The 22250-nt window shown below is 36.5% G+C and overlaps 1 protein-coding gene across 1 annotated transcript in view; it reads right to left on the bottom strand.

Annotated features, from left to right (window-relative positions):
* Positions 1 to 22250, bottom strand: part of pawr (PRKC, apoptosis, WT1, regulator) — a 70584-nt gene that overhangs the window by 7160 nt on the left and 41174 nt on the right. Inside the window, exons 3-5 of the mRNA XM_051107566.1 lie at positions 16616 to 16744; positions 8263 to 8291; positions 332 to 428 (exon numbers count right to left, since the gene is read on the bottom strand). Coding sequence (XP_050963523.1) covers positions 332 to 428; positions 8263 to 8291; positions 16616 to 16744 — 255 coding nt within the window. The remainder of the gene's footprint in view (positions 1 to 331; positions 429 to 8262; positions 8292 to 16615; positions 16745 to 22250) is intronic.

The raw sequence follows: 22250 nt of genomic DNA, 5'->3' as shown, positions 1-22250 counted from the left end.
AATCAGTTTGTGTGACTTCCAGGTTTGGAAGTATGCTGACATTTCAGACTGAGAGACGCGGGGTTTGGCCTTGTGCGGATGGAGATGTCTTCCGGAGAAAGGTCAGGACCGCGCCGAGAGACGCTCGAAAACGGCACCGGTCGTTTAGCTTTGGCCAAAAGATAGCAGAAAGCCTTCGGAAATCTGATGATTTCATATTTTTGCCTCGAGCAAAAGGCAAAAATTCAACTCGTCCAGTATGAGGAAAGGCTACGAGACCGAAAAGGTCACGCCAAGTGTGTCGTTTGCAACGGGATCTATGTGAAAAGCTGCTAGATGCACAGAAACGTACCCTTTCTAGCTCCTCTATCCTTCTCTCCAGGGCGGTGGGTGCGGCGCCGCTGCCTTCCCTTCCGTGTCGATGGCGATGTCTGTTTCCGTCTTCGTCGCTGTGCAAACGCATCAAAAAACAACACATTTTTGAGTGCAAATCCAAATCACTTCTTATATATAGATTTTAGCTGGAACGTCTAAACGAATACATCTTCCCTTTCTTTTCAACATGTCAAATAAACAACACAACAAACTAAAAGGGGTCAGGCTTTTTAACGCTGGAATAGCATTTTACAACAGCGTGCCCGGTTCGTGACTCACAGGGCACCTCTAATGGAGACGCTTCTCAAAAGCCTAAATAAAAAAACAGGTGCGCGCTTTTTCGTTCGGTATTCCGCTTACAAAAGATGCCTCGCTAAAACATCTTTTCACACTTTTTTTCCTTTCAGATGAGACCTCAACCTTTTCCCAACATAATGGCTTAGAAAGTGCGTCATTTATTTCCAAGGAGTGGAAATAACAAAACTCAACAACTAAATTATCAGAGTATGAAAAACCTTTTTACGGCACGGTAGAAGGCATTAGAGCAATGCGCTTTCATTAGCGAGGAGAACAGACCTGCTTCTTACAGGACTGTGCCTTGGGACACCGCTGTGCAGCCAGTCAAAAAAGATGGGGAGGAGGGTTGGGGAACAATATCTGTCTTTTTCCATTTGTTTCACTCTCTCCCCGTCTCTCGCGCTCTTCGCTTAGGCCGCGCGCTCTGGGAATATTCATGTGGAACTTATTTTAACCGCCTTTATTTCGGTAATTACATATGTGGAAGACTTGGAGAGGATTCCTTCGTAATATTTCACTCGTTCGGCTGATAACCCCTTTCCGGGAATCAAATTATCGGGCCTTCTTTTCGCTTCGGAGTGTTGTTCTGAGCGAGGGCTGTCTGTACATTCCGCAAAAGCGGAAAGAAAAGAACTGGCAATGAATCAGAGAAAGGCTTGTGTGTGGTCTTTTTTTCACCTGCTCAAGGATTTGCAGATTTATGAACTCCCTGCATTTACCCTGCTCCCACAAACTGTAGATAATGTTAAAGATTTCACGCATCACAAGTTGCATTGCCTCAAACGATGCTGAGAGTTTGCGGCGCCCAACAGATCAAACGCTGTGTGAGCTGGAAACCTGAACTTGTGATGGTGCCCAAATGACGCTTTGATTCATTTGTGTAAGAAAAACATCCACATTTAAAACTTTACAAACCATAATCTTTTTTGGTCTCTCCTGAGAATAGATACATTTTATTTGCCTTCAAAATCTCAATAGCCATTCACTGCCATTATAAAGCCTGGAAGAGCCAGGGCTTTTTTTATGCAACTCTGATTGTATTCATTTGAAAGAAGAAACAATTCACCTAGGATGGCTTGAGGGTGAGAAAATCATGGGGTACTTTTCATTTTTGGATGAATTATCCCTTTGAACACAATCTCTGTAGCTATAGTCTCATCCAGAAAATCATCTGGATAGACCTCTTAAAGGCCATCATGAAATCAAAATGAAATTAACAATTATTTTCTTAATATGTGTTCCTCATCTCATAATGCCTTTAATTTCTTCAGTCAAATTCCTACTTAAAGAAGAAGCTCATTTCCACCATGAAAATTTACTGAGAATTTAGTAACCCCGTTTTGTCCAAGATGTTGGAAAAGAAATTACGGTTTTGGAGAAAACATTCCAGAAATTTGCTTCGTATGGTGGACTTCAAAGGTGGCCGACGGGTTACAGGTCCAAATTGCAGTTTGAAGGCAGCTTCAAAAGGCTCTACACAATCCCAGCTAAGGAATAAGTGTCTTCTAGCGAAACGATCGGCCATTTCCTTTTTTCAAAATTATGGTAACGCTTTATAATAACGTTCAGTTGTAAGTCATTACTTTATTATGAAATAATCATTTACAGAACATTTAGAAAAGATTACTAAGTGATATGCTAACAATTTGTGTATGTTTTGTTAATTCATTTACAAGTAATTTACAAGCAATTACTTAATTAACTAATCATTTACAAAACATGACTATGCATTCATAAACGATTAATACAGTATTAATTAAGTTAGTATGTTTATCTATGCTTTGTAGCATTAACTTATATATCATTTACAACTGATTAGATAATGAACTAATAATTTACAAAATATGACTACAAATGATTAAGTAATATGCTAACTATTTACAAATATGTCCTAAGTTATCTTTAAAACAAATAGCGTATCATCAAATAATCAAACAGATTCTTAGTAAATGGTTAATAAGTTAGTTACTAGTCAATCATTGAAATGTTTACCCTCCACTGAAGATCACATCATGAATAAATCATTTACAGATCTTTCTGCATCCCCTAATCTAAAGTGTAAACAATTCATCAGTTGTAAATGCTGTACTCATCATTTGTACATTTTTCCCCCCTCAGTGTGTATACCCACACAACCTGTAACTTCTGTAAAGTTTGTAAGTTTGTAAAACATTTACAACTGATGAGTAGTTTACACTTTAGATTAGGGGATGCAGAAAGATTTGTAAATGATTTATTCACGTGTTTACACAACAGGTTTTGAATATTTGTTGTGTGTGTACTGTAATGTAAGGGCTGACTGCTGAGGGTAAAGATGGTAAACACATGGAGTATTTTAGCGCTGTGGACCTCATTTGATCTTCAGTGGAGGGTAAAACTGCTTCACATTATCACTAGATCCCACACACTCCACACAAAACACAAGTCTGTGCTGATGAGAGAAAGGGTTTACACGGTTATTCATTTGACAGCAAATAATTTATTGTTATTTCAAAAAGAAAATACTTTTAGAATAATCAACATATCACTTATTAATCATTTATAAACACATAGTCACGTTTTGTAAATGATTAGTTCATCATTAACTAATTACTTGGAAATTAACTTGTAAATGAATTAACAAAACATACACAAATTGTTAGCATATCACTTAATAATCATTTGTCAATGTTTTCTAAATGATTATTTCATCATTAATAACTTATGAATGACTTACAACTGAACGTTATTATAAAGCGTTACCAAAATTACATTTACATATTCAATAAAAATGTATACAAGTACAAACCGCTAGATACCACGACTTGCCCTAGCGCTCTCCAAAACTCGCTTTTCAAGATGCACGTGCAAATTTTGCTGATCCTTGACGCGATCGCCGGCGGCGGCGCAAAGTTGATTCTGTGCTTATTTGATCTAATATTTCACGTTTTTTAAAACGTTGTAGATATAAGTAGCAAATGACAATCGCTAAAATTACTTAATATATTTTCAGACAAATGTCTTCTCAAGGATTTTCAGTTTTGTACGGTATTTTGGGCAAAAAGCACCCCTGCTGTTGGGGCAAAAGGCACAATTAACATGATAATTCAAAGATGGCTGACTTTTCCATTTGTTCACATGACATGGTTAGATTAGAATAATAAATATCATGTCAATGTCATGTTGGGTTTCCATAGAGATAAATACCATGATTGTATATCATATAATATATAATAAAATGATTTTTTCCCCCCATCATATGTTTTTGGCACAGTGAAAAGCACATTTTTTGTTAAGGTGTGCCTTTAGCCCCATTGTACCCTACTATTTACACAGTGAAAGATGAGCATTTGTGGTTTAAAAGGATATAAATTAGTATTTTTCTTAGAATATAACCAACGTTTCGCTAGACAAGACCTTTATTCCTCGGCTGGGATCGTGTAGATCTTTTTGAAGCTGCGCTGAAACTGCAGTTTTGACCTTTGACCCCTAACCTCCCATTGAAGTCCACTATATGGACAAAAATCCTATAATGCTTTCCTCAAAAACCTTCATTTCTTTTCAACTGAAAAAAAGAAAGACATGAACATCTAAGATGACATGGGGGTGAGGAAATTATCAGGACATTGTCATTCTGGAAGTCAGCTTCTCCTTTAAGAGTTACTAAAGTCAAGTCAAAGCGATTTATATAGCGCTTTTTACAATACACATCATTTCACAGCAGATATAACTCATTCTGAGTTCCATAAATCTTTTTTTTATAACTTTTGTCTTAATTGTGTGGACTAAATAGACAAGGATGTGCATTATGCAAATCTATTGCCTTTCGGTTAGAAAGACAAAATGAGCTAAATGTGTTTCGAATGCAGTTTCATGTTGTTTTGAAGCGTGTCTTCAGATCTGCAGCGGGCATTTGCGGCCACTCTCCAGTTAAAAGAGGATAGAGCCCTAGTCAAAACAACCTGTCATTTTACATTTCAAACATTTACATTTCACAGCTACCAAAAACCAGAATTCAGAAATGTTCTCCAAATTGCTGTGAAATCAGCTGTGAAAGTGACAAACGCAACACTGGCACCGCAAGAAATATCCTGCTCTGACTGGAACTAGCTTCGATCGCCTCGGCTCGCCTCTCTCTTCTAAAGACTTTTACGCTTTCTACCCGCAGACGTGCTGAAGGGGGCTTTGGCCTCCGTAACATTATCGTCCGCGCAGGTCTGGTTGGGTGACGATCGTTCGGGCGCCGAAAAACCATTTGCCGGCTCCAATGTTCTCCGCGGTTATTCCCAGAGCGTCTCTCTTTTGACAGACGGCCGTTTTAATCCTCCGGCTAATGAGGAGGTACGGCACAGTGCTTCATCTAATGAGGATATTCAGGTCAAACGTACAGAATGGAGCCGATGTGCAACCGACCGGCCTAATGCTCATGGACCCAAACTATTTAGCTAAGACAAGCATCATTATTAATATTATTAATGCTCATTCTTAGGGTTAGAGATCTGAAGAAAACCATAAGAGCAACTCCTCCCACAAATTTGTGTTATGAACATGAACGCTATTTCAAATTGTGTCTCGTGCGTTCCTTTGAAGTTATTGAACTTCCCTGGTACGTTATAATTACGGACCAGAGCCGTGTCTAGTGACCTTTCGGGTGGACTTTTTTTCACTTCTTCTTGACGGCAAATAAACCACCTAGCAATGCACTGGCGACAATCTAGTGGCGACAAGCTATTTTCTTCAGAAAATGTGAAACTAGTTGAAAAAAAAAATGCATTTGGACGACACAGCTCTTGTTATTCAACACTGAAGATGACAGAAAAACTACAAATAATACTAATAAAAGAAACCCAAAAGGAAAAGGTCCAGAAATGTGTCCGGATGAGGCGTGTGATGTATTTTGCCGTGGCTCTATCAGTACAGTGAGGTCTAAATCTGATCGACTCGGAGAACGGAGCAGATGTCCAATCTGAATGTTCATGTCCTGGGAATGTAACAGCCACTCTGTTGCATTAGTCCCCTGTGGAGAGGAAACAGGAGGAGGCAGAGGTAATGATCTGCTCCTGGAAAACCGGCAGGGGGCTTTGTGTATATGAGAGAGAAAGCGAGAGCGAGGGGAGGGCAGACGGAAGTCGACTCTAAATATGTTGGCCATGCTAGCTGGCTGTGGAATTAATTCATTTTGTGTCCATTCCTGAAGAATAAACTTTTGATTACTACTCATAGCACACATATTTTACTCATCTCGGAAACGGAATAGTACACCCAAAAATTTAAATTCTGACACTAATTACTCACCCTCACGTCGCTCCAAACCCGTAAGACCTACGTTTGTTTTTCGGAACACAAATTTAGATATTGATGAAATCCGAGAGCTTTCCGACCCAGCGTAAACGGCAACGCAACTGACATGTTCAAGGCCTAGAAAGGTCATCGTTAAAATAGTGGTTGGCACGTGAAAACTGCTTAATGTTATGAAGCTACAAAAATAGCTTTTGTGCACAAAGAAAACAAAAGGGCAAGACGTTTTGCGTTATGGATGTGGCATATAAACGCTTAGAGAATGTGTGTGTTACCAATATACCGAACCATCTGTTTATATTTTAATAAACCCTTGTTGATAGAGTCTAAACATCAGAAAAATATCAGTGTATGCACAAGTTTTCTATGTTAAAAAAGGAAAATAATCATGCGGTATGGATGTGACAAAAAACAAACACCGTTTTTGAGAGACTACATACTTTGTAGGATTTCTGCAAATTAAACTGCACAAACCAGTCGCAATAATACCCAACAAATAGAGAAGCGATGGCTCTTCACAGAACATGCAATTGTTACTTAATTTTAATGTTGATGTGTCTATTTATGAGGAATATGTACCGTTATGAATGTAACAAGCCTGAAAATAGCACTTACCAAACTAAAAAAAAAAGAGAGACCTCACGTGGATATTTGAACCACCATCGACATCTGTGCTATTAGTATAGTAAAAAAACCTTTGGTGAAAACTTTAATTTTCAATGTAAGGTTGACATTTGAATGGAATTACCCAAAAACAACAACTTCATTCAACGATTTCATGAATTCCAGGTCATCGCTGAATTAAGTCGTTATGTTTGTTTTCTTTGTGCACAAAAATTACTCGCCTAGTTCGCCGAGTCATGTGGACTATTTTAACAATGTCCTTACTACCTTTTGTAGGCCTTGAACGTGTCAGGTTTTTCCTCAAAAATATCTTAATTTGTGTTCAGAAGACAAAAGGACTTACAGATTTGCAACAACATGAAGGTGAGTAATTAATGACGGAATTTGCATTTTTGGGTGAACTGTCCCTTTAATTATCTGCAATGGGATATCGTTACTTCAATGTTTATGGCTAGCTCCTCCTTTTGTTCTGATACACTGTGAGCGTGTTGGTTGCGGTCTCTGCTGCCGGTTCTGCCGTCCACCTGTCGTGCCGGCTGCGGCAGAGCCCTGGGTGTTCGAGAGCGAGTATCGGGGCAGAAAGATGGGCAACTAATCAAACGGCCAGACTGAGCTTCAGATGGGCTTTTGTCTGCATTACCCTGGATCCACAATGCACTGGCACTTTCTGCGCAAAATGAGTCCAAGCGTTTGTAAACTGGGAGGTCGGACTGATTTTAGTGAACTCGACTGTTCATTGTTGGATTTTTTTTTTTCTGACAACCAGCTGCTAGGATGTTTGCAATGGTTGCTGAGGTGTTCTTTCTATGCCATTGCTAGCATGTTATGGGTGGTTGATTTGCCAATACTATAGCCCACTATCATATTGTATAATGGTCACTAGACCATTTTATGTGGGAACCATGGTTAGGGTTCCCACATAAAAAAAACCTGTCTGTTGATAATGTGCCATGGGAAAATCAAACCTCCACAATTTGAGAAATCGTTCATGCAGGAAAACTTTTGTTGCAAAGTACAAAAGATTGTAAGCGCAGTAAAAAGATACAAGTGTAGTAACCAGATTTACTTTTAAATTTCTCCTTTACAGTTGAATAAATAGCTTTTTATGAATTGTTTTTTAAAAAGGAATCTGTTCAACAGTTTGTTCACGAGTCTCAACTTAACTGCTGCAACCTGTATTAAAAATTGAATGTTTAAGAAAAACAGCCATTGTTGGGGCAGGAAGTGTTTACGTGAGAGGTGACACAGTCACGCTAGATATTTCTTTGTCAGAGTCACTGAGTGTTTGGGTTAGGGTGAGGAAAAGGGGGAAAACTTTAGTTTAAACTTCCTTGAACTTTTCTCCGAAATTTTGTCTGCTCAGCTTGATACAAACAGTCCACTTGTATCTTTCAAGTGGAAACAAATTCAGGCCTGACTTTGCTGCCAAGCGAGAGAACGAAAGCAACTGGCGTTCTTACGGTGGCTCCGAAAATGAGTCCAGTTAAGCCATGCTGTCGTTTCACAGGCTTTAAATCCCTTTCTCCTGACGAGATGCTTCTTTTTCAGCAGTTTTGCTAAGGCAAATTTGCAGGCCAGGAGAATAAAAGTCACGAGATGAGCGAATGGTCCAGAGTCGCGGTCAACGGCTAAAACGCCTTAATCCCTTCCATCTCCCGGTGCTCAAAAACACATATCTTACCCGCTGACAGATACTAGATGCAGACTCACCTCTTATGACTTCTGGATCTCGGAGTGTCCTGAAAAATAAAACAGAAACATAAAAATGAGAATAACCTCTTGGTTTAATGTACAAACAGACAGACTTAAATACAGACACATACACAAACACAAGCCCACACACAATAGCTTCCCAACAGATTCTGTTGGCCTTTGAACAGTATGACTCACTCTATTCATACACCCTTTTCTGAGGTACCAAAGGTAACCCAGACAAAAAAATAAATCAAAAAACAATAAATCCAGGTGCTATAACTCAAACAGAGCTGAACCTTACGGTTGCGTTTGCTTCAAAGAAACAACTTCCATTACTGTGACGGCCTACGGGTTACGGTTATCATTCTTAAACTCTCACTAAAGGCTGATATCTATCCGGCTGTCAAACATAAAACTTTTAGTTTATCTGACTTTCTTTCTTCTATTTTCCTCCTCATTTTTACACGGCATCTGTTTGTATATAGTTACTGCGATATACGGTTCTGATGTAAACTTAAATATGATGTAGAACTTTTACACCCATATGATCCAGGAACACAAAGTTTGGTTATTTATAATTTAAATTATAATGTTGTTGTTTTTAAAACCACAATCAGATTTTACTAACGATTCCTCTTATTGCCTCAAAGCCTCGCAAAATATTGTTTGGCTGAAGCAAGATGTTGGCAATCTAATTCCACACCACCACAATATCATCATCTCTTCAAACACAATGCTCTAGGGAAACGTATAAAGTTATAACCATCATAAAAACATATTTCAGATGCAAAATCCTTTTTGAATGTCCTTGCATCTAGCTATTGGCCTGATCTTGTTGAGAAATTAAATGTTCAAGCAAAATTACCTGTGCAGGTTTTGACAGATATATGCCTCACACAAGATCTTTTAACAATGCCGTCCTGTATCTTGAAAATCTATCCAAAAATGTGTTCTTATGATCTGTTTCTAGTCTTATGTAAATGATTTATCACTGCATGTTCAATTTTGAAAAAACAGTTTTTAGAATCTTTCATTAAATAAAATAGCTCTGCCTTTGTTTCCAGACCCTGCTTTTAATCACCTGGAATATATTCAAGAGCTAATCATCAAAGTCAAGTCCCATCCTACATTTTTCCTCATTGATCATACAGTTTCACTCAGAAGTATGTCACATTACGAACTTGCAGAGCCTAATGGTAATTTTACTGATACATAACTATTGTTTGCATAGACCGATTTGGAGTAGACGTCACAGTTACATCACTTGCAGCTGCGTACACATTGTGGTGGCAGAAAAACACTGGTAGCATGTGGAGGGAAAATGGATAAAATACATGGAATAAGAATAAAATGTATTGTTGTGCTTTGGGATATCAGAATCAGAACGCAAATCATTTTTATAATATACTGTCATCAAAGACGCCATTTGAAGCTAAATGCAGACATTTAAACAGACAAACTATATATGAAACCTGCTATGATTACTCTACTTTTAAAGCATAAATTTGATTTAAACAACAGTTGTACATAATATTCACATATGCAGTTCATAGGGAACATATTGTATTAGCCCTACAGTTATAGCTTGAAATACTATTTAAACCTATAACATTTTACATAATACCTATTTTAGAACTTCAGAACTTGATTTAACTCAATAATATCGAGTTTGCCAGTTTTGAGGGAGGAAAAGGGCCAGAAATGTGGGATATAGCGTCTAAACTCATGACTCTGAGCCGAAGGGAAAAGAGAGAATGACAAGTTGATTTTTCTTACCAGAATTGTGAAATATAATCTTGGAACTGTGAGAATAAAGGCAGATTTTTAATACGCAAATTTACAGTTTTTTTTAATTCTTTTAATTCCATGGCTTCCATAGACTGCTAGTTTAAAACTGTCATTTGTTGCCACCACAAAAAAAAACAAAAACATCATCACTATTTGCAAACAACGAATTGGTCTATAGTTGGAACCCTTGAAGTACCCCTGTTATGCCATTTCCAATATTGCCTTTTATGTAAAGTGCACAATAAATAAAGTTATTGTCTCTCAAAATGAAATGACTAAATGAGTCATTAGTAATTTGAATCTCACTTCGTAACACATTTGCATTTTTCCCATCTATGTTGGGCGACCGCAAACAACTTGACCTGCCCTCAAACATGTTACTTTACTCACGACTGCTGCTCTAACCTCGGGGGAGTTCAACGCTGGATTTATAAAACGTTTGCTTTTGAAAGATGGCTCAGTACCCAGTTTATTTGATCCAGCTGGCTTCACTAAATTACAACCTCTAAGTATGATAAATAATAGATGTTTATATTTTCTATCGAGCGTTCAAAAAACAACTGGGCGTATCGTTCCTGACACGCACTGTATGCGGTAGACCAGTCACAACAGACTGGGCCATCTGACCAATCACAGCAGAGTAGGCTCACGCAAAAGACTGAATCTTTGAACTGCTTCGAACGAATCGTTTGAGACTCGCTGGAAAATGCAGGGCATATTTTTAGAAAATGAAAGCATTTTTTGACCTTGCATGCCTATTGTAGAAGCAATATTAGCAATATTAGGAGCCATTAAAAAAATTTGCATAATAGGGGCTTTTTAAACCTTCAAAAAATTAGGCAATTTGGTCATCACAGATGAAAACTTAAACTTGAAGAAAAAGAAGAAAGTGTGAGAGAGACAGAGAGAGATAGATAGGGGAAAGAGGAAAGTGAGATGGAGAACGCAAATATATTCATTGTATTCAGCCCACTTTCTCTTCTGATAAATTGCACATTGCTTAAAGAGGAATTCATAGCTGTTTGCGATCTGACGGCCTTTGTGATTTTGACAGCCAATTTAAAAAGGTAAGATCCCAGGATCTCAGAAGGCCAGGCTAATAAAGTCCGGCATAGGCCTGCTCTAGCATTCTGAAACTGTGCTCATGTGCCCTAAATCCTTCCTGCTTTATGCAATCAATATTCAGATCTTTCCAGAGACAAGCAGCCCAGCCTGTTGCCCATACACAATTCATACTTACCCACATAGGCCTCGTAAAATTAAACCCAAACGCTGAAAGCCTCAAGCTTATTGAGCAAAAAAAAAACGTTTGTGAATTCCAGCTGCTGAGCAGCATTTTAAAGCAAACTGCATTTAATTGCACTATGCAAATTCTGCTTTACTCCGTAACATTACTAACAGGCGCCTTTGTCAGGTGAAAATTACACTGCCACCATCTCATCGCTCTCATTGCTGGGGTCAGCTCGGTGACGCATGGGAAATCCCTCCCAGCGCATTCAACGTCTTCCCACGAAAGGTGCTAATTAAAAATGCAAATGAGCACGAACACTTTGGTTCAGAATTAACACCATACTGTCACGCAAAGGCTCAAACCCTAGTGTACACGTTCTAATCAATGATCAAAAGGTTCATAAATGTAATCCATACTGTATATTAAACCCACCTAGTTTTAGAGACCTTTTCACATTTTCATTTAAACATTCAAATGCACCTATGTAATCTAAGAAGCAGTTTCTGTCCATGATATTTCTCTATGGTAGTTCAAAAGGTTTTTGAGGTACAGCTTCAAAATATCAGAAGACAACTGTGCAAAACACAGATGGAGTTTAATTTTCCAGCGATGCATTGCCGTATTGGCGCCACACTGGAGCGAGATGATCCTGTGGAATGTTCCGTACGGTTCTGCGAGTTCTAGCGGTTCTCCGGTATCAGAGTGTGTTTTCCTTGTATGGCAGAAAAGAAGAAAGGTAAAGCGCAGCTTAAGCAGAAGCAGATGGAGGCCTTGAGCTGATCAGGACTTCATTAGAGAGAGAGAAGCAGCAAAACAACACACACATGCAGCACCAGAAGGGAAATGCTTGTCCCAGCATAAAAATATCTAGGAATAATACTCATAAAATGATGATCTTTTAATTTACTGCATCCCTAAATTACCAGAGGCCTGGAACAGACCGTACAGTGAATATCCAGAGACACATCATGTGCATCCAACCCTGTAATCGGTATTAATACTGAAAGCTCGTAGATTACAACCGTGTCTACTGGGAGGTCAGAGAGAAGTGAAATATGGCGTGGAATTCCACAAAAGCCATTCCAAGCAACTGATAAATGCAGCAGCAAATTTCTGAAGCGCTCGACGCTCACGTGTCTGACAAGGATGCGTAAATCTGCCATCTGCTCTAAATGTGACGACTAGAAAAAAAACGGGGAGATGATGTTACCTTTGCCATCTCTCAAAGTATGAGGAAACACTCTGAAACCTTTCAGGATGCTGCTGTAACTATGCAATATCACACATGCAATTGTGATTCGTCTGTAGGTAGGAACAGGGTCTCGGAGAGTGCCGGCATTCACTACAACAGCGCTGTTGACCTTACAACGATACATAACCATGGCCAATGCAGAAAGTGCAAGTTTTTGTATCAGGTTATGTTGAAATTAGTGCTGTCAAAATAACACAGGTGACTAATTTTTCCAGTTTAGCGGTGTTAAAAACATCTCACGCAATGGCAGGGCTAGGGTTAGTCACCCCACTCACAACTGCTGCTTCTGTCTCTTTTTGCTATGACAAGAAGTGCATTAAATCGCAGAACATCTTTACGCCCACATCAAATCTGAAACTTTTCAGACACGCACTCCACTTCACCTCAGTGCCAGGAGCTAGTCAAATGAGCGTGGAAAACGTTCAGGTGACCAGGGAGCTTCAGTAGAACTACTGTGAACTGCGGTCAGGCAAGATGTCAGGCTATATGTCAGTAAAAAAGAATTTACCTGTCCTTTCAGCTGTTACACTGTGCTCATAGCACTGTAGCCTGTATCATTTCATATTAAAGCATGAATATAACTACCAGAATGCAAGTTAGATCCGTGTCACGTTCGGCAGTGGCGGCTCTTAAAAGTAATAGCAGACAAATAACCTAATCACCCAGTTGTTGTGATGTCTATTAAATCAAAGAACAAAATAAAAAAGAGGAATTCAATAACATTTGTAGCTTTAAGGATTCATCTATTTAATTTAGTATTTAGTGTTTCATAACTTTATTAAATTTCTGTATATTTCCTACTTGCTGAAGGGCACAAGTAAGTAATGGGTTTATGTGAGGATTGTTTTAAGAAGCTATTTATTAAAGTCTAATAAATGTGTTAAAATTGCAAGCTGTCATTTATACTATAATGTTAAATGGTTATTCGTCAATGGTTAAATATTAGAAAGAAAATAATTTCCTATAGAGACATTGGTATTAGATATTGGTATCAGTGATACCTTCAGTCACAAAAAAAAATTAACAAACATTAAAAATATACTGCCTTTATGTTGTTTCTAGATCAATTTGAAGATTATTGCAATATAAAGGTATATATTTTAAAATTTTAAATGTTAGGTGGCATTAAACGAGATTAATTTCAGAAAAATGTGTGAATAATTAGTTCATTTTTTAAAATGATTAACAGCACTAGTTGAAATACTAAATATAATCGTAGAAGATGACAATATTGAAATTAATACAAAATTAATTAATACAAAAGTCAAGAAGAATGACAGTCAACAGTGAAAGTCACTGAGGTTTTTGAATGAACTTTTGGTTAAATGTCTTTTTGTATTTATTCATTTTTAACATTTTTACTTGGAAAAAGGTTGGAAAAGTTAGTTGCTAACCAACAGCAAAATGGGACTACAGAGGTTGTCTGGGACATTAATCATCACCATGCCGAAGAGGTAAACTCATTTATTCACTAATCCACTTTTGCAGCCTCATTGTGTTTATAATCATGCTCCAGCAAAGTATTTTATCTCAAACTTTCATGGAAATGTTTTTTTTTTTTAAATAAATATTGAAAGAGCTGTCAGAAGCCTAATGGTGGTGAAGTTCAAGTCATGCAACTGGGGTGTAGTTTGTTTACAGCCTACATTTAATTTTTTACTTCTACTTATTGTATTTAGGTTTAAAGTAATAAAAATTGTGTTCATTTGTGAAAATTATCATTATGAAATAAACATGCAAGACTCATAAACTGTTGTTGGTCACAGTTTTTTGTCATAGGAAACCGAAGTGATTCTAACTTCTGGTTAGGTATCCAAAAATAAACACTGCAACAATCTATACTGACAAAATTTGGACAAAAATGTTGTTTTCCACAAGTTTGATGAACAAAATGGTGAAATAACCACAAGGCCTGCCAGTTCAGCCATTTCATTGGCTATTTGTGCTGTCAGTCAGAGTGTATATGGTACATCACTCTTGGCCAATCAAATGACAGAACCAGAACTAACCATTGCGTAATATCCTACAATGTGAGCTATGTCTGATAAAACAGAGGCCAACATCTGGAGAACTGTGGGTTGGCATAGACTGCTGAACATGACCAGGATCAACAGAAACACATGTAACCACTCACATTCTCACAGGCAGTAATACGTTTCTTTATTTAAACATAATTATGAATCTTACCAAAGCACATTTGAATAGCTTTTCAGAGAAGCACTTTTCACCATGTCTTTAATAGCAAACAATCGCTCGCTAAAGTCCTTTCATATTTTGCAATAATAGGTTTGAAATTCTCAGAATAATACAGTAGCGATCCTTGCCAGGGAAAAGTAATACAAGATGACTTGCACTCGCACAATATCATTGTGATTATATTGTCGCATCCTAGTTGTTTCTTTTATGCATTCAGCAACCAGAAGCTACATGATTCAACCACCCAACGGGAGGAAATTCGATATAACAAAACCATGCATCATTGGAAAAATACCTAATCATGTTGCCAGAACTCTACAGAAGGCACAATGACATTTAGCCATGTTCATCTTTCAATGAGCTCCTAAAAATGACAACTGCAGGCAGGATTTTTAGTGAGTGATGAAGTTCGGTCTGTTCCTCATTCAAAGCTGTCATTCGATGTTGTAAGACTTGAAATTAAAGTTCTTTGGGAAGTTTGGGATCAGTAAGATTTTTAATGTTTTTAAAGACGTTTCTTATGCTTATTAAGGCTGCGTTTATTTAATCAAAAATACAGAAAATAAATGTAAAATTTGTTAAACATTATTACAATGTAAAATAACATTTTTACTATTTTAACATACATTAAAATAGAATTCATTCCTGTGATCAAAGCTGAATTTTCAGCATCATTACTCCAGTAGTCAGTGTCACATGATCCTTCAGAAATCATTCCAATATGCTTTATGATTTATTATCAATGTTGAAAACAGTTGTGCTGCTTAATATTTTGTTGGAACCTGTGATTTTTTGATTAGCAATAAGTTAAAAAAGAAGAGCATTTATTTAAAATAGAAAGCTTTTCGAACAATACACACTACCGTTCAAAAGTTTGGGGTCAGAAAATGTTTTATTCTTTCTTTTTTTATGAAAGAATTGAATACTTTAATTCACCAAGTATGTGTTAAAGTGATAAAATGTTAGAGCAAAGACTTACATTGTTAGAAAAGATTTATATTTTGAATAAATGCTGTTCTTTTTAACTTTTTATTCATCAAAGAATCCTGAAAAAAGAATGATAGTTTCCAAAAAATATTTGGCAGCACAACTGTTTCCAGCACTGATAATAAAAGTAATAAATCAGCATATTAGAATGATTTGTAAAGGATTATGTGTTCATGTGACTGGAGTAATGGCTGATGAAAAATTCAGCTTTGCATCACAAGAATAAATTATATTTTAAAGTATATTAAAATAGAAACTGTTATTTTACATTGTAAAAATATTTCACAATATTACTGTTTTTTAATCTATTTTTGATCAAATAAATGCAGCCTTGATCAGCACAAGAGACTTCTTAAAAAAAAAAAAAAAAAAAAAAAAAAAAACATTACAAATTTTACTAATCCCAAACTTTTAACATTGATTAACATGTTGATTGGCATGTATTCAATTTCTTTTTCCAAAAAAACCCCTCTGACCTCAAACTTTAAAATACTTACTTTTCATGTTTTCCAAAAAAAAGTGCCTAGACACATTAAAATCCCATAGATAGATAGATAAGAAAGAGTTTGTTGGATATGTTGTTGTGGCCTTCGCTCACCCCTGAAGTTCTACTTTAAAAATCCAAGTCAAAAAGATAATGCTGATGTGATCCTGTGTCACATTTCCTGTCTAGACGGGTGATATCACAAGTTAAATAAAAGACAAAACCCCATCATGTCTAGTGTCACAAGTTCTTATCTTGCTTTTTTGTACTGTGGCTTGATGCAGCATAAACGCCCAGCTTTCTGTTTGTCACTTGATTGTGATTGTTTCTTTGGTCAACACTGCCTCTGTAAGGCAGAACGGTGACTGCACTCTACACCCTCTAGAGGCCGGATTATCCACTGACATTACTAAAACACACATACTCTTACCTGTATCAAGTAGGCCGCTCCAGGGTCAGAGGTCATCGCCTCGTTCTGAACCGTGTTTTGCTGCGTAACACTTTCTTCCATCTTCCTCTCCTTCTCTTCTCCATCATCGTCATCAAGCTCATCCAAGCTCTGCAGAGAAATTTCAAGCTCGGTCAGTTTAGTTTGTTCAGATTGTTTGGGATTTGTGGATTATTTTCACATGACGAGAGAGTCTAATTGTGTTCTGTACACACACACACACGCACACACACATATACATAAACAGACACAGGAAGTGTGTTACCAAACAGCCTCTGTGGTATGATTCTAGGGGATTTTTGGGAAGTGGAATGTCCCAGTGCCCACTGGGAACAGAACATTTTACATTTTTTATCTAAAAACAGACAGCCTTAAACATGATCCAAAAAACATGAAAATTTGGAGATTACTAACAGTTTGAGCTAATTATGCATGACGACGCCCACCGCCCAATGTGACAAAAGTGACAGAGAAACTGGTTTTCTGGCTGCACGTAAACCAGTCTTTCCTGTTCTGAAAGGAGAGAGTGAAGGTGGAGTCCTGAACAGGGCTGGGACGGTAAAAATAGCCTTACAAGGATAAACTGGAATGTAATAATTTACACAAGCTTTCCGGCCAGCCGGTTTTATCAACACTTCCTGGGGACGGGCCAAACTCTAAACCCTCTCATAGGCATCGGCATACACAGATGAATGTGCGAACTATGACTTAAACACGCACACACTTTGCCCCTCCCCAGGGATCAGTAAACACACTTCATCAGCCCCCGCTGCACCCTTAAAAGAGGTCACTTCTGCACTCCGCTGCCCGTCAGCCAAAATGAGACATTCCCCTGCCTAATGACAATCATTTATGTCAATTAAGACAGCTTATAAACTTGAGGGCAAATTATTGTCACAACAGTAAAGACATTTTCAAAGGAAGCCATTAGTGTACAAACATACAGAGAGAGACACGCTCGCACTAAGTGACCTTTTAAAAACGGTAAAAAGCAAACAGACCTATTAACTCTGAACACATGTAAGGATAATCAGTTTAGTGTCTAGCTTGAAGCTTTTTAATGCTAGTTTATTATCACTTCGAAGGTGCGGAAAGACACTCATGTACACTGCCGTTCAAAAGTTTGGGATCAATAAGATGATTAATGTTTTTAAAGAATTCTCTTATGCTCATCAAGGCTGCATTTACTTGAAAAATACAGAAAAAACTATAATATTGTGAAATATCATTATGGTTTATAATAATGGTTTTGTATTATAATATATTCTAAAATGTAATTCATTTCTCTGATGCAAAGCGGAATTTTCAGCATCATTACTCCAGTTTTCAGTGTCACATGATCCTTCAGAAAGCATTCTGATATGCTGAATCATTACTTTTATTATCAATATTGGAAACAGTTGTGCTGCTTAATATGTGCTTAACAAGAACCTTGTTTCTTCAGGATTCTTTGATGAATAAAACATTTTTTTTTTTTAAATAGAAATCTTTTTTAACAATATAAGTCTTTGCTATCACTTTTTATCAATTTAATAGATCCTTGGTAAATAAGAGTACTAATTTCTTTAAAAAAAACAAACAAACAAAAAAAAGAATAAATTTAATGTTAAATGGTAGTTTATCTTGTTGCAAAAGATTTCTATTATAAACAAATGCTGTTCTTTTTAACTTTTTATTTATTAAAGAATCCTGAAAACAAGTACCACAGGTTCCAACAAAATATTTTGCAGCACAACTGTTTTCAACGTTGATAATAAATCAGCATGTCAGAATGATTTCTGAAGGATCATGTGATACTGAAGACTGGAGTAAAGATGGTGAAAATTCAGCTTTGCATTACAGGAATAAATTACATTTTGAAACATATGCACAAAGAAAACATTAGAATATTGCATTAGAATAACATTTCACAATATTACAGTTTTTCTGGATTTTTGATTAAATAAATGCAGCCTTGATAAGCATGAGAAACTTCTTTTAAAAAAATCCTACTGGTCCAAAACTTTTGACCAGCAGTGTGCATTCTTTTCTCATGGAGAAACAATAATAATGTGCCTGATGATTGCAAAAAGTCCATTTACATATTTGCAAATAATGACCTTTTTTATTCTAAAAGTCAGAAAGAGATCAATGATCAATTGAAAAGATCAATACAAAAATTAAAACAATAAAACATATGTAATTTAAAATGAAGTAACAAATATATTGCATCAGAATATCAAAATTAAAACATTAAAAGTTTGTAAAGATATGAAGATCGCTGTATAAGATTAAACAGGGACAATGAGGATCTGTGGCTTCAGTAAAGAGAGTCTGGAGAAAGAGAGAAAAGAAAGGCTGCAAATTCCTTCCCCTTCTTGTTAATGACGCAAATGAAAAACTCATTAAACTCAACATAAAATGTTTTTATTTGAGTAAACAGGTTATACGATCACACCTTTAACCTCCTTGTTTGTTTGCCATAAGGAAGAGGAGCTTCATTTAAAAAGAAAACAATAAATATAAAAATCCGTGCTCATCCTCTGTTTTTTAAGGAATGCATGTGCGGTGGAAATTTTGTGTCTGGCCAATGGAAAAAAAAAAGGTATCCACAATCTATCACGTTAATACCCCTTTCCTGGAAGAGGGAATGCACAACATTACTGACACAAAACTGCAGCCTATCCCACCGTCTTAACTGTACATTCCTAATGTCTCAATAATGAGAGATAAACATGGAAGAGAATGTGCTTTACTTTCTTTTTTTATTAAATCTTTCAGTTTTATACTTCTTTATAAAATCTTTAAGAATAAAAATAAATAATGCAATTACTATCATCATTTTTATAACAACAACATTTTTATTAAAATGTTACTTTCTTAAATTGAAATCTAATTTTGAAATCATACATATGATTAACCTTTAGAAAATATACATATTTCTCTTCGAGGAAAACTAATTAAAAACAGTGACTCATCTTGTGTATTTTATCCAGCATCCAGAACAGAACTATTTTTCTAACTCTACTCTTCTGCATCTTCTGTATTATTTCATCCACTCATAATTAATTCTAATTGTTTTACATATGAATGTTCCGTTTCTCCCTAAAACGTTTAACACTAAAAGGTTGGGAACAAAGTGTAATGTGTAGTGTGTGTTTTGACTGGTGTTGTATTGAGGCCAGTTATGCAGTAGATTAATGAAGAGTTGAGCTGAAGGGCTCTGGATGCTCTTCCCTCCTGATGTCCTCGGCAGACTGGATTTAATGACTGTGGATTAATCAAGTACTGCATGCCCCGGCTACGCAGGTTCATTAGGATGATGTATTACACCCACGAAAGGTGAAAAGTGTGCGCGCGAGTGTGTGCGTGATGCAGTCAACTGTCCTTTAATCATCACAAACCCACAGTCTCCTGGAGTGACTTAATGACTTAACCTAGAATCCCAAGATTATTCCAGGCACAGCTAAAAGCCATTTTATTTCATAAGCACACACATTAGAATCAAATTTGGAGGGCTGTGGAGACACTTTTGGTTGATGTGTCAAACACGCTTCTGAGTATTAATATATCCTTCCACATTAATAGATATGTGACATGATTTTGGCACTTCCTTTATAGCTGCTATGGCTGTTTCAGCGTGAGCTGCCTCATTATGAACTACCTAAACTGACTGCTTCATTTTGACTAAAAATAGTTAAAATGGCTAAATAAAAGTATTAATTTCTAACAAAAAGCTACAAACTTTTACTATAGGTTTGACATCAGAAGCATGCTTACAATGCCTTAAAATGCTGCCTACTGAGGCAGATCCATCTGCAAATGCAAGTATTTGAATGAGATTTATGATGCCAGCCTTGCCTATCTCCATCCTGCACTGGACAAGAGATTAACCTCACCTGGTGAACACATATTTATGGCTTAGCCACCTTGAGTACTCAAAATTTTGTACACGCACACACATACCAGCTGGCAGAATCGGAGGAAGGCGTTTTCTGGTTATTAAATTTAATCATAAACCATTTTCTGACAGCCAAGAGGTCATGGTAAACTCAGCTCTCCATATTTTTACCTTTATACACACAAAAATATGTCATTGTTTTCTCTTCCCCAAAGTAATTTTTTCTTCATTTCAAAACCGAGATTGTAGAAGGAGTGTGGAGATTTAGACTGGGGACTTTAGACTGTGAGACTTTAACATATTAATTCAGGCTGCTTCCGAAAACTGAAAAATGCTGCCACCGCGGGGAGCATACGAACGGAGGTAGAAAGGCAACAATGCATATCTGAATTCAATGATCGTGTCACATCCTGTCTACCGAGATACCTTCATCAGATTGGTTTTGAAGGCAGCACAGATGTATCCTTCGCTGCATATGACATCCCACTATTCTGCGTGTGAAATTCTGTGAGAGTTGAAATAAAGGTCAATGGAGTCTAAAAAGTTGCACCTGCCAGTTAGTTTGTGTATAAATGCAGGTTTTCCCTTAATTAATTCCCTTGATTAAATATTTGCTTGGTTATTACCCAAGCTCTCTTTCTTTTGTTGTAAATCGTTATTATAGGAATCTTACTGAAAAATCCTTAAATCAGTTGTTATTTTAAGTGCGGATCATCCAATAATAAAGATTGTGTTGTTGTGTAACACTTTAAAATAGCCTTAATAAATCATTAACAAACATTTTATAATGCTTAAAAATTTGATTACTTTATGGGAACATAGTTCAATCTATTTACATCACATTGTTTTAATAAATAAGCAAGTATTGTCTTGAAAAATTGATTTTTCTTCTCCTGTTCATGCATGAATAAAGGAATTCCCTACACAATACTAAACTAATATAAGTGTTGAGGCATGAAAACACACCCAAATTACAATGTTTGTCATGTCTTCTGCAAGCATTTAGCTAAACTTAACTAACCACCCTTTGTACAAATGCTGTTACAGCAGCTAAAAGTCCAGTGAACATGTTATAAATGATTAGTAAACATTTATAAATTGACAAATTATGAATAGTCTCACATTTAGATTGAGTACTGAAAAACATGAACGAATGATTAATAAATGATTAGTTAGGATGTAAAAATAGGGTGAATTCAGGTTATTTGGGACACATTTTGTCATCAAGATGACTGCTCATAAAGGTACTAATCATTAGTAAACTTTCATAAACATTTACAAATGATGAATAGTTTCCACTTTAGATTAGTACTGCAAAAACGTGAATAAATGATTTGTTAAGATATGTAAATAGCTGAAGTCTACACAACAAACAAAGACCAAATATGTGACCACAAAACCAGTTATAAGGGTCATTTTTTCAGTTGAGATTTATACATCACCTGAAAGCTTTAAATAAGCTTTATTGATGTACATCTATTGATGTATGGTTTATTAGGATAGGACAATATTTGGCTGAGATACAATTATTTGAAAATCTGGAATCTGAGGGTGCAAAAATCCAAAAAAATTGAAATATTGAGAAAATCACTTTTAAAGTTTTCCAAAAGAAGTTCTTAGAAATGCCTATTACTTTAAAAAATTAGGTTTTGATATCCAAGATGTTCAAGTCTGTCTTTCTTAAGTCGTAAAGAAATTACGTTTTTTTGAGGAAAACATTTCAGCATTTTTCTCCAT

The sequence above is a fragment of the Labeo rohita genome, chromosome 4 (genome assembly GCF_022985175.1).
Source record: "Labeo rohita strain BAU-BD-2019 chromosome 4, IGBB_LRoh.1.0, whole genome shotgun sequence".
NCBI classification, from domain to species: Eukaryota; Metazoa; Chordata; class Actinopteri; order Cypriniformes; family Cyprinidae; genus Labeo; species Labeo rohita.
Note: the sequence above shows the minus strand (reverse complement) of the source record. Positions and strands in the feature narration are given on the sequence as shown.